Source organism: Cryptomeria japonica, chromosome 11 (genome assembly GCF_030272615.1).
Source record: "Cryptomeria japonica chromosome 11, Sugi_1.0, whole genome shotgun sequence".
NCBI classification, from domain to species: domain Eukaryota; kingdom Viridiplantae; phylum Streptophyta; class Pinopsida; order Cupressales; family Cupressaceae; genus Cryptomeria; species Cryptomeria japonica.
In genome coordinates, this window is record NC_081415.1 from 179881031 (window position 1) to 179893760 (window position 12730).

Here is a 12730-nt window from a genome sequence, read left to right on the forward strand (position 1 = left end):
TTTCAAAACTATAAAATTCTATTTTCCATTCTAACTGCTCACACACAAATCAAATATAGAGTGATGATTAACCCTAAAAACTATTATTTATAGTTAAGAAACTATTATTTATCTTTCAATAAATTAACCATTTAATTTATATTTCCAAAACTATAAAATTAATTCTATTTTTAATTCTGATTACTCACACATAAGCGCAATGAGTCATGATATTCTTGTGGAAAAAACTCCAAATGGAACAGGAAGTTCCCATACTAACCGCCACACAATAATTAAACATATAATATGTTAAAGGTCAATGATTCTCATCACATGGCTTCATAATGACTTTGAAAAACAAGTTCATATATTTTTCCTTTGGATCGAGGTGATGCCCGTTGCAATCATTTATTTGAAATGACAAGAGCCACGCTGAAAATTATAAACCCTTTTAATCATTAAGTGGGTAAACAAATATCAACCGCATAATCCACCGGTCAGAGCAAAACTCAATACGGTAAAAAATTTCTAGTTAGTTAACTTACCCTAATAAAGTAAGTAGACATAACTACACTGGTTTTTTTACGTGTAACAAAAGCTGCTAAATTTGGTAAACATTCCTTCGATTTCAACCCAAAACCAAACTTTTTATAATGTCTGACAGAGAAATATATCTTGCTGTTAAATATTATGTCCCGTCTATTACCAGTTCCGTAAAGTCTGTTTTGTATGTCGGCAACGTTGCTTAGAAGGTACATGTCATAAAAGCGAAGTATTCAAAATTGAATTCAATGAGGAATCTTGAAAAAAAGTAGTTTAAAAAATTCCAAAAAAATGGAAAGCAACATATACTGTTGCTTTACTTTAATTCTTGTTTGCTGGTGTTGGATATGGAGTTTTTTTAATGGTTGTGGAAGTGATTTAATATTTACCATTTTTTAAGGTGTATTTGATTTGAAGGAATATTAATATCTTTTGAGAGTATTTTTTTTAATATTTGATTGAAGTGAACAATTAATGTGGTTATGTTTTCTAAAATTTTAATAATGTTAATGAGGTTAAATTGTTGTTTATATTTAATATATGTTTGAAAAAGATAATCTTTTAATCTTAGATTTAGTTTAGTAGACATTTTTTAATATATTATTGTATTTTATTAGGAGATTTTTATAAATCACACATTCTACAATGTAATGACATTTTGGTTTTGCTATCTTCAAATTATATTAAATGGATTAGTTGACTTTGCCACATTCAATTTTGAGGCAATTTGAAACACAGGGTTATATATTTTTCATTTTTCTAACATATTATAATAGAGATTGGCGTTAAAATTCAAGGAAACAACTTACCAAGGATCAAATCTCGTTGAGGGCAATGACCTAATACCTTAACAATGAGGTACAATGTCTAGAGTGGGAGAAATCCTTATAGAGGTAGCAATAATTCATGAAGAAAAAACAAACAATAACAAAAAAAGATTGATGGAAAGAAAGCTATGTAGTAAATAATATAATATATTTTTAAAGGTAATAATAGACATAAAATAATGTATGAATATTTTTTATATAAATTTTTCTAAATAATTATACTAGTTATGTATTTAATACATTTATTTGAAATACAACTCACAATATTATATTCTTTTGATTTATTGATTTTTTATTTTAATAGACTTCATTCAATTATATTATTGATATTTTATATTAACTACATATTTATTTTAAACTTTGAATACCAAACTGTAAAAAATACCATTCACTAAAATCACTTATATTGACTACATATCTATTTTAAACATTCTAAACCAAATTGTAAAAAAAATTCATTCATTAAAATCACCTATATTGACTACATATTTATTTTAAACTTTCTATAACAAATTATAAAAAAAATCATATATTGACTACATATCTATTTTATAAACTTTCTATACCAAATTGTACCCAAAAAAAATCGTTCATTAAAATCACCTAAAAATCAAACCAAACCCTTCACATTTTTATATAAAAATAATAAAAATAGAGCTAAGGTTGTATTACGGTCAAGGACGGGGTACGAATTCTGTAATTCCACATCAGCTTTTCTAGATTGAAGTGCCTACCTTACCAGTCCAGCGGCCTCCACGTGTACATTGGCAAAGCCACGTCATCACACAATTAAAAATAATCCGACAAGAGTTGCATCAATCACGATTGAGTGAATAATCAAAACTTAAACGCATCGTTTAGAACGCCTTTAAACAGTTACCTCGCTTATACGAGTTCAGAGGTTACAGTTCGACTCCCTGCAAGACAAGGTTGTGAAAAGTTTAAGATTTGACCCTTTTTACTCGGTTCAAGCTTGCCAGCCGCGTTTTCAGTATTTATATGCACTGGTGCGTTTAGATTTTTTAAAAAAAGTTTTCGAGTTGTCTTTCTTTTTGGCAAAATCAGGCTAATGCAGCCAAAGAAGCTTACGTTTGACAATGATTTGTGGGCGGACAGATGCGATCAAGAGACCGATTTCCAAGCTTCAATATTCTTCTCGCGATGTGAAGTGGACATATTTCCTTGCTATACTATCGATTTTTACCGAGGTTTGTGAATCTTCTATTTTGCAGACTTTGGATGTTTTTTTTCATCTAACTTTCGAATAGTAAGAGTCGCTCTCTTACTAATCTGCCGACACAGCAGCGGAGTTTTTCGCTCCACAGTGACAAAGTTGTCATTATCTTCTGAAAGTTTTGGTCGGTGAGCAGCGCTTAATGCATTATTTATGGAGGCTTCGCATCAGGCTGAATGACATGTGGATACTTAATTATTCAAGATGGTTAATTTCCTTTTGCTTAAAATTTGGAAATGCAGTGACATATGAATGCTGTAAAGTGTTCTCTTCAAAATTTTGGTTTTTCTGAGTGCTCAAGTTGCTTTTATCTCGTATTTGGAGGAACATTGAAGTGCTTTAAGCCTTAGAATACTGCATTTGTTTTCCTGTAAAATCCTCTTTGAAATTCTGCTTTTTTGAGTGCTCAAGTGGCTCATTTATGTGCTTTAAATCTCAGACTAGTGCATTCATTTTCCTGTAAATGCAACTAAAATTTCTGTTACATTTCGATGTTTATGTGCAGCACAAGGACATTTAAATTAGTAAAGATGTTACAGCTCCTATATTTGGCATTTTCAGAACTTTATGCTTATTTTGAAAGCTTAAGACAAGATTACGTTTGCCAAGATTCTCTGATTAAAGGTACTGAGCAGCAAGGTCGCGATTTTATTTCTCGAAAGCATAAAGCAAAAGAACGTCTATTCTAGTTTGATATTTGTTTGGAATAAAGAAATTTAACGGAGGAAAGAGTTTATGCTTAGAAATTTGACATTTGAGAACTTGCATGCTTACTTCGTAAGCTTGCAGGTACGCCTGTATGTGCAATGATTCTCTGATTAAAGTTATTGCGCAGAAAATGTCACGATTGTGAATTTTTGTTGTTTTTTAATCTCAAAAAACAAAAATAATGCTGAACTTTTTCTTCACAATTTTTGGCCTGAAAAATTATTTTTTTAACTTAAGGTTCAGGATTTTGATGACTGACGTGCGTATTTCATACATTTTCAGGCAGTGCACTGCTATGTGCGCAATGCTTCTCTGATTAAAGGTACTGGCTATAATATGTTTTAGATTTTGAATCTTTCTTATATTTTTTCAAAGCATTAAGCGAAATTTGAATATTTTCTTCATAATTAGGGGCTAGAAAACCTATAGGGTGAAAAATCCGTTATAATAAGTTGCACTGAAATAGCTATAACACCGGAGAGGAAGAATATCGCTTTAATTTGCATATCGTGAACAGTCATTCGTTGTTAATTTCCCACTTTATTTGCAGAACTTGATGAAATGGCATTTCTATTATCATTTGGCTTTTGAGACCTGGTAAATATCAAGAAAGCCATGAACATATATCTATATATTTTTGTTTGCAGGCATTGCTAGGGGTTTATCTGAAGCCTATTTTGAGACGCAGAAATGGAAAGTGCTACAGTATATATTGCTGTATTTATTCTGCTGCTGCAATGTTCCACATATGCTTATTCGACAACACTCTCTGAAGATGGTTTGTTGAACTTTCACTTTTTATGTTTTTCTCCCGGCTTTTGCTGTTATGGCAGCAAGTTTATTCTCTGGTTGGATTTACTTCAGTGTTTTAGATTAATGTAAAATAGCCGTGTTAGATACTAGGGGATTGTTTGATGTAGCCTTCAATGGGCGTTCCACTTCCAAAACATTATGTTCCTGCCATGTTATAATGGTGATGTGAAAGTGGAAACACATCAATGCTTACTTTTATTGGCCTACCTATCTGCTCCTACATTTGTTCAATTATGGTTTTACTCATTTTGTGAATTCTAGGTAGCTATGCTGAGCTAATTCTTTTGCTGGGAGAGCAGAGGATATTGGGGTTTTACCATTTGCAGGATGGGGGCGATTCCTTATGTGATTAGGAGTACTTTCCTGATCATTTGAATTGCTCGTCGTCTGCCAACCAGTGTGTACCCTCTGTGGGAAAATTTATCTGCAGCAGAGCTTTGGACTTGGGCATCCTGATAAGAAGCATGGGTTTGCTGTTGTGTAAGACCTGAGCCTGCCAGCTCAAAATAAAGAAAGATAATTGCCTTTGAAATTAGTATTAAGTTTCAGAACTTTAGACCCACGTTTTCTTCATTGGGGATATTTCAGCCAAATACTTTCTTTTTTAAGAAAAAAATTGTTACAAATTTTCAAAATTTAATTCTAATACTAGGAGTTTATATGGATCAGAGATCAGGTCTGTAGCTGGTCAATAACATAAATCCTGTTTGCATGCCAGTGTAAAAGGTTGCATTCAACTCAAATGAGTTGCTGGTTAGTGCAACAAACAGTGACTAGAGGTTATGGAGTTTTAGATGCTGGCAATTGCCTTTCTGGAACAGAGTTAAATGGACTGCATTTGCAATGCACAGTTTTAGTTGCTGACACTACCTTTGTGGTACCAGTTTCTGTCCTCATACAGTGACGTTAACCATATGAACAATAAATCTTGTATGTTATGTTTACAAATTGTTTTTTTAAATGGGTTTTAGTTTTCAATACTTTCATGAACTTGCTGTAGTTAAACTTTAACTTTCATGTGTTAATGGATTTCTAGCGGTGGAAATGATCTTGGAGATGATTCTTGAATATTCTGCAATTTTATGGAGAATAATAGGGAAAATCTTAAGGTGTTATCCAATGTTTGATCTATGTATTGGCAGGAGTTGTATTAACAAGAACATTACAAAGTGTTCGAAGTTTTGAAAGGAAAAAAAATTCTACTAAATGAAAATCCCATGAAATGGTCTCTCACTCTTACCATATCTAAGACTTCTTAAAAACATCATTAATTATATCTGGTTGAACAATGGTTTGGAGAACAATTTTTAAATACAGAGATTCCTAGTGGGAGCCATAGAGGAAGATCTTTCTTAGGCCACGTTGACTTTTATGAGATGTTTTTTAATATTGTTGCAGAAAAGGTATGCCATTTGAATGGAACAAGGAACAACATTTGGTCTTTGATGATTTGAAGTTGGCAGTGCTTCCCTTGCTTATGCCATAGAGTGGAACAATTAATTTCACCTTTGTCTTGACCTTCCCAAGTTTGTAATTGGGTGCATACGAGCACAAGAAGGTATAAAAAGCTGGGGCAACATGTCTATTTTGTGAGCAGAAGATTGTCTGAGGATGAGGTGAATAATTTCACAAAAAACTAGAAGAGCTTGGGAATGCTGTGCATGTTTTGCGGAAATTCCAATGTTATTTGCTCACTATTGTACTTTCAGTTGTTGATCATCAAGCATTGTTGTATCCCATCATTAAGTCTGTGATCCAATGAAAGGTAAATAGTTAGTTGATTTGTATGCAAGAGTTCACTTTCAAGATTGCAGTGTTACTTGGTAAATATACTTTGATTGCACATTGGCTCTCCCAAATTCATTTAGAAGAACCTCTACATGTTTAAGTGGTGAATTCTCAGGCATACAATTGGTCTGCTTTATAGTCCTGCCTGAGCGGTATTGCATAATCTGGATGGCACTCAGAAATTTGGTGAATTAATAGAATGAAAAGGCTACAGTTACATAAGTAGCCCTACAAATGTTATAAATGTGATTCTACTGATGTCAATTTGGTTCAGGCTGAATATGACTTAACAAATTTTGAGCTCCCGAAGAGAAATTTCTTTAAGATGAAGTCTGGCAGGTTACAAGGATTGTATTGGAGAAGTGGTAGTCAGTATGTTGAATACTACTGCTAAAGCTACTTAAAGGATAACTTGAATATTTAACAAATTGAAGTTACGAGGGAGACTTATGGTCAAATTGTAGCTGGGAAGTTGTACAAATCTGGAGACTAGGGAAACTTATGGCCAACTTGTAGCTGGGTGGTTTGTACAATCTGGATTATCCATATGGACTGCCTACATGCAAATGGCCTTCCTTTTGTACAACTAACAACATTAACGAGGATGGTGATTTGTAAGCAGTTTACAGGACAGTACTGTAGATGACTTGCCAGTACATTCATGTTATGGATAGAGTTGTACAAATCCAACGGCCTACAATTACATGCCTGACAATAGCAATACTACAAACAGCAATTGGATGGTAGCAGTGAGTAAGCATGATATTGATAGTCTGAGTGGCACTTACAACTCTCTTGTCTAGCAGGTTCAATGTCAAAGGTATGGATGGTTGGTGATTTATTGATGTTCATGATTTCACATCAAAACCAACAAGGGTAACAATGGTAAGACATTCAAATTAATGATAAAATTGGAAAAGCAATGGGATTTTGTAAGAATGGCTGTTCATGATATGGAAACTAACAGAAGAATAATTCATTTTGAGACTACTTGAGTTATTTTTTTGAAGTAGCAGGATTGCAGAATAGGGTAATAAAGCAAGAATACCACCAGTAAGAATATATATAAGTTAACTGACGACAACATCAAATTTGCTCTAGAGAAAAGGTAAGTTGTTATGTAACAGTTTGCAGTCAGAATTTAATTCTTGAATAAGCAGCAGCGTACTCTGCTACAATTGCAGTTCATGCCAGGGCATTAGTAAATATAAATTCGAACAGTCATAATTCAGTCAGTTCACTCTTCAAAAGCTGTGGCATCTGTTACATCCTTGTCTACTGCATAGTTTTCAGCTTCTCAGGGATACTGAAGCATAGACGAGATAACATTGTCAGTTGCAATAAGAATTTAATCCTTGAATAAGTGGAAGCGTACTTTGCTACAACTGCAAGTCATGCCAAGGCATTAGTAATATAAATTAAGACAGTCATAATTCAGTCAGTTCACTCTTCAAAAGCTCTGGCATCAGTTTCATCCTTGTCTACTACATAGTTTTCAACTTCTCAGGGATACTGAAGCATAGAAGAGATAACATTGTCCCTCGGCATTTTCATATACTTTATGAATGCCATCATTTCATAGAACTACTAAATTTAAGGAGATTTATGTAAATGATCCTTTCCACAATCTAAACAAAAATAAATTTTTTCACAATACATGCATTTTAAGAAGATTATTTATCAATCCTAATTATTTTCTTATTATTTTTCTTTTTATTACCCTAATGCCCATTGATTTATTACATTATGTATATGTCAATGGTCTTTGCTAGTGATTTAAATGGTCCATAATATGAACACGGGTTTTACTCTAATCCTTTTATGCCATTCTGAGTTGAATCTGGATTGTGTGGAGAAAACCCCATATTAATATCTGCAATTCAATATCATTGGTCAGAAACAATGAACTGTAATGATTAAGAAGGAGAAGGTTGTTGCCTTGAATGAAAAAGTTAAATTTGGAATCATCTATAAACATGTTAGTTGATGCCTTTTCAACTTAATTTAAAGCCACAGTAACATTTTGTTGAAATTATTGGGGCCGCCCAGCAACACAATGGCACATGAAAAGTGGCAATGCACATATTAGTTACTAGCATAATGATCGCTTGAACAGCAATTTTTTTTCCTCCTTTTCATCTCTTTTTTGAATTTATTTTGCTCCTCTCCCTTTCCTTCCTTTCAACTCATCATTCTATGTCAGGGGATTTGGTGCCAAGTAGCATTCAATTTACTTCCATTTTTAGTCTTTTCTCAATGCTCTTGAAAGGTTCTTTACAATACCATTCAATAGCGTACATGTTAGTGTAAACATTCCATTTTTCATTCTTGCATGAGATTTTTGGTGTTCGAGGGTCAGAATTTTATCTCCAATGCTAGTTAGGAATCAGGATTCCATTTGGCCATCCAGTCTTCCCATAACTTGAAAAATATCTGTATTTTTGACCCTAAAGGAATTTGGACTGTTTTCACATCAAACCGAAACAAAACAAATACAAAGATCAAAAGCTTAGATTGTCAAAGAGAGGGAACCAAATCATGTAAAAATGATTAGTTGGGTCTAGTGAGTAAATTCTGTCCAGGTAATAGATTCCAAGCATTTTTTGTGCCAAAATTATAGCTCATCTTCCCTTTAAGTCCATTTTTTCCATGAATTATTAAATATGATAATTAAGTGTACTATCATCTCTATGACTAAATTTTTACAACAATAAAGTTTATAGTTTAGTCTATTAAAATTTGAAAATATGTTGGGTATATTTGCATTTAGTCACGTCACATTCTGACCCTAGAAAATAAGGTCTCACAAATTACTAAATATATTTTAATCCATCACTAAGCTAGTTATTCTACCTTTTTAATTCAAATTTTGAAATAATTTGAAAATTTAGTATGAAATACAAGAGTAGACTTGTGGCCAATAATGTGAACTTTGATAACTATTTAACATTTCATGTGGCTAAATGGACTTCAGTTATTTTATGAGTTTGATTGTAGAAAATTGGGAATATTTCCAACACTGCATTGTATGCGTTCTCAAGAAATCCTATATCTTTTAACTCTTGCTATGTTGCAGGACTATCTTTGTATAAAATAAGACAACATTTCTCAAATAGTTCTCAACTTAAAGCGCTCTGGATTGGAAGTAATCCGTGCCTTGATAAGTGGATTGGTGTCATATGTGACAATGGAAGTGCAACTATTGTCATTGGCTTGTAAGTTTTCCATATCATTTACAGTTTAACTACCATTTTGAATCTCAATCAACTGACCTTAGTGGACATAATCGGTAAAATTATTTTGTATTCATTCCCTCATTTCAACATGTTTATTTGTATGTTGATTACTAGATTGAAGCCTGTACAGTATAAGGTCTATGCTCCATTATTTATAGTCTTATGGAGCATTGAATTACATGATCTTCCATCTATTCAAACTTATTTATCTTTGTATCAAATGCATGATTATTCACATTAAACATTTCTAGGTAATTGTTGTTCTTCTGTATTTTAAATTTTTTAAGTTGAATGAGAAACAACACATTTTATTTTTCAACTGGTTCTAGGCAATATCCAAATTAAAAGCAAAATGCTCTGTTAGAGGATTTCTTTACTTAGCTTTGGAGTCTTCCTAGTTCAATGTTTTATTTTCATTGGTCAAAATGAGATGTTAGGAAAACTCCCACTCCTAGAGGACCATGCAGGACTTACATAAAAGTAAAAAAGAAAGAAATTAGGTAATGCCCACATGTTTGATCAAAGCAGGTTGATGGGACTCTAAAGTACTTACAGCTACAATAGAATTGTAATAGGCTAGAAAAGAAGCCTAAAGATTGATGGCCTATATATAATGAACAAATTTTTATATGCCATTTTCACTCTATAAAATTGTCTGTTTCCTAGAGAGAAAATATGTTTGTTTGCTAACGTGGGTTGTATTGGAAATTTTAAAGGTCACGATTTTAATAGAGAATACAAGGAATCTACACTAATATTATCACCTGTTTATATACTACTGATTTTAAAGTCGTTGATTCAGATTCACTAATTTTCAAGCAAGACATTCTGAAGCAAAAATTAAATTTTTTTATATGAAAACCATCACTTCTGAGGAAATATCACAATTAAAACTAACAAAAGTGAAATACTAATGTTGTGTTCAAGTAAGTATCAAGAGCATCAAACTTGTAGGAGGCATAGTTGTTTTCTGCCCTTGAAAAACTTATGTGCTGAAGGTTTGATGCAGTGACTTGGTTCCCTAGATTCATGATTGTAATCTGCTTTGATTCTGTCAAGCTTTCTACTGCTAGCTTCAGGGCCCTAGGGAAAACGTCCTTTGATGGACTGTCTGGCCAGTTGCTAAGTATGAAATCCAAGAAACTGGCGATATTGATTTGGTGCTCTTGAATATCACCTTAGATGTGTTCTCTTAGCCCAAATTTTGAGCTACAAACAAGATAAAATTCTTTTCCTCCACTAATTCTAGAATGTGCTTATTCCATGACTTTTAGAATTTCATAACATGTGGCTCCTCCATCTGCAGCATACATTATACATTTGCTTTGATTACTAACATAAATTCATTTGTTCTTTGCAGGCATCTATCACATATACACATTGTTCCACGGCTGTTGGGGATGGGCTTCGGGGATGGGGGGACAAAGGGAAAAATTTTCGGGTACAGGTTTCGGGGAGGGGGGGACTTGGGCTTGGGAGAGGGAAATGTGTTTCCGTGGAACACTGCATATGCAGTATCAAGGACATATTTGAAAAAGATTTTGGCTTCAAAACCTTCAGGAATTTCATGCTTTACAGTTTTTCTTAGCCATACAAAAGAGTTCTTGGACCACTAAATCATACTTCTTTCAAGCTGTTTCAGCCACTGGGGATGTCAAGTGCATGTTGTTAACTGAATTCAGTAGTACAAATGATGACAGATCCATGAGACCATCCCCAACTTAAATATCTTATTCTTACACCTAGCATAGAGGATTCAAATTCTGGGTTCCCCTCTTGGTAAAACTCAAGGCTGCTGGAGCAGTTTAGAAATTTTCCCTTAATGTCTAGGGGATGGTGGTTGTGGATGTGAAGAGAGGCATTGGGAGGAATATCTTTTTTTAACTGGGTCCTCTTACCAAAAGCCTTTCTTTTGAAAATATCATACCACCATGTATTTGCACTTTTGTGATGATTGATGAGGACGCAGACACTTATTTTTCTCTGAACTTTTATGTAGACTAGAACCTATTCTCCATTGGTTCCCTTCTCTTCGTTTTATTGGCAAATTATTTTGAGAAGGGGCTTTGTTCATAGTATTGATTTGTATTATATGGTTTTTTTACACTTTCTTTTTTAAGATTTTACCCATTCTAGGCTTAATTCCTTATTTGTTTTTATTTTCTGATTGTTTAAAAAAATGCATTTATTTTATCTCATTGAACCATTAATTTACATCCCAAGTATAATAGGGATAATAAAAAACCCCGAAAAAGAAAGGAAAGAAAGGACTTGAGCTTGTCTCTCTCTAGTCAAAGCATATATATTTCAATGAACACACTTCCACTTGGCTTTGAATAGAACATGCAAATCTTCTTAGATAAATCTCATCTTACTCATTCTCAGTGGGGAAGATTCCTACTGAAAATATTCTTTGCATTTTGCTTTCCACCAAAAATTAAGGCATATTAGCCAAATTATTGAAAAATGATTTTTGCAGCTGCCCTTGATCATACAATAGTCTGCTCAGAGGAGCACATACCATGAGAGAGGAGAAGTAAAATGCAAATCAAACTGAGCCTGCAACAGGGTCCAAACATCTGTAGTTATGATATGCCTCCAAAAGATATGCTCAGCTATCTTCCTTCCACATAAATTGAAGAGTTTATAATTACAATCTTGATGAAGCACTAGCCATACCAAAAGTTTATTCTTGAAGTAGGTCCTTGATGTCCAAATGATATGAAAATGCCTCTGCCATATGACACTAATCCTTAAACTTTTCATCTTTTATTCCACAGAAGAGAAGTGGAAAGGAGCAGCTTTCTTAGAAACTTAGAACAGTAATTTGTGTCAAAACTGTCAGGTTTTCCAATTGATCCACTTCCATTCCTTCCAGTGAGCTTCTTTCACACTTAATTGCTATGGATCAAACAATCTTCAGGAATGATTTTGCAAAGCTCTTGGAAGACTGTTTAGTATGTAGTGGCTGGCATTTGATCTCTCTTTAGATCCTGCATGGATGCTACTTTTCCACCTCAAAGTGTTAGGTGTTTCCCCAATAAAACATTGCTTTCCTAGTCAACATATAGCCTTCAAATGCAGGCATAAGGCAATATCTTCCCTTGTGAAGAATTGAATATCTGGAAAGGCTGTGAAATGGATCTCAAGTGTCTCTTGGAACTTTAAAAAGCCAAGCAAGGAAGTCAAAAGGTAATTGCTATGCAGCCTATGTTGTCTCAAGTAGTGCTAATAAAGAAGTAGTACATGCCTTAGCATTGCCATGCACATAATATAGCTTCAAATGAGGCCCTATTTATTTCAGTTATATTTTGCAGTAGCAATTCTATGCAAGCACCTACTATGGGGCTTCCCCATCTGTTGATCTTACACTCCAATTACTTGTGAGGCATCTTCTTTGAGCTTCAATAGCTGAAAGTCCCAATCCTCCTTAATCAAGCAGAAGACTCCAAACATTCAAGGAAACCAAAGGAAGTCCTTATATCCCACCTTGCTTTCTCCACAAAAAACTATGGATCTTTTATAGTTATTTATATGTTGCTAGAGAGAAAAACAGGCAAGAAGAGTACGATGCATTCCTTAGGAGAGGATGGTTGGTAGTA

General features: G+C 33.7%; 1 protein-coding gene across 6 annotated transcripts in view; it reads left to right on the forward strand.

Moving 5' to 3' along the window:
* Nucleotides 1-2206: 2206 nt before the first annotated feature.
* Nucleotides 2207-12730, forward strand: part of LOC131068117 (receptor-like serine/threonine-protein kinase NCRK) — a 51115-nt gene continuing 40591 nt past the window's right edge. The window contains exons 1-6 of one of the 6 annotated variants that reach the window (XM_058003299.2): nucleotides 2207-2356; nucleotides 2466-2557; nucleotides 3089-3207; nucleotides 3574-3613; nucleotides 3939-4069; nucleotides 8969-9107. In XM_058003299.2, the coding sequence (XP_057859282.2) occupies nucleotides 3982-4069; nucleotides 8969-9107 (227 nt within the window). In that variant the 5' untranslated portion in view covers nucleotides 2207-2356; nucleotides 2466-2557; nucleotides 3089-3207; nucleotides 3574-3613; nucleotides 3939-3981. The other 5 variants (XM_058003301.2, XM_058003302.2, XM_058003300.2 and 2 more) reach the window with 5 other exon arrangements.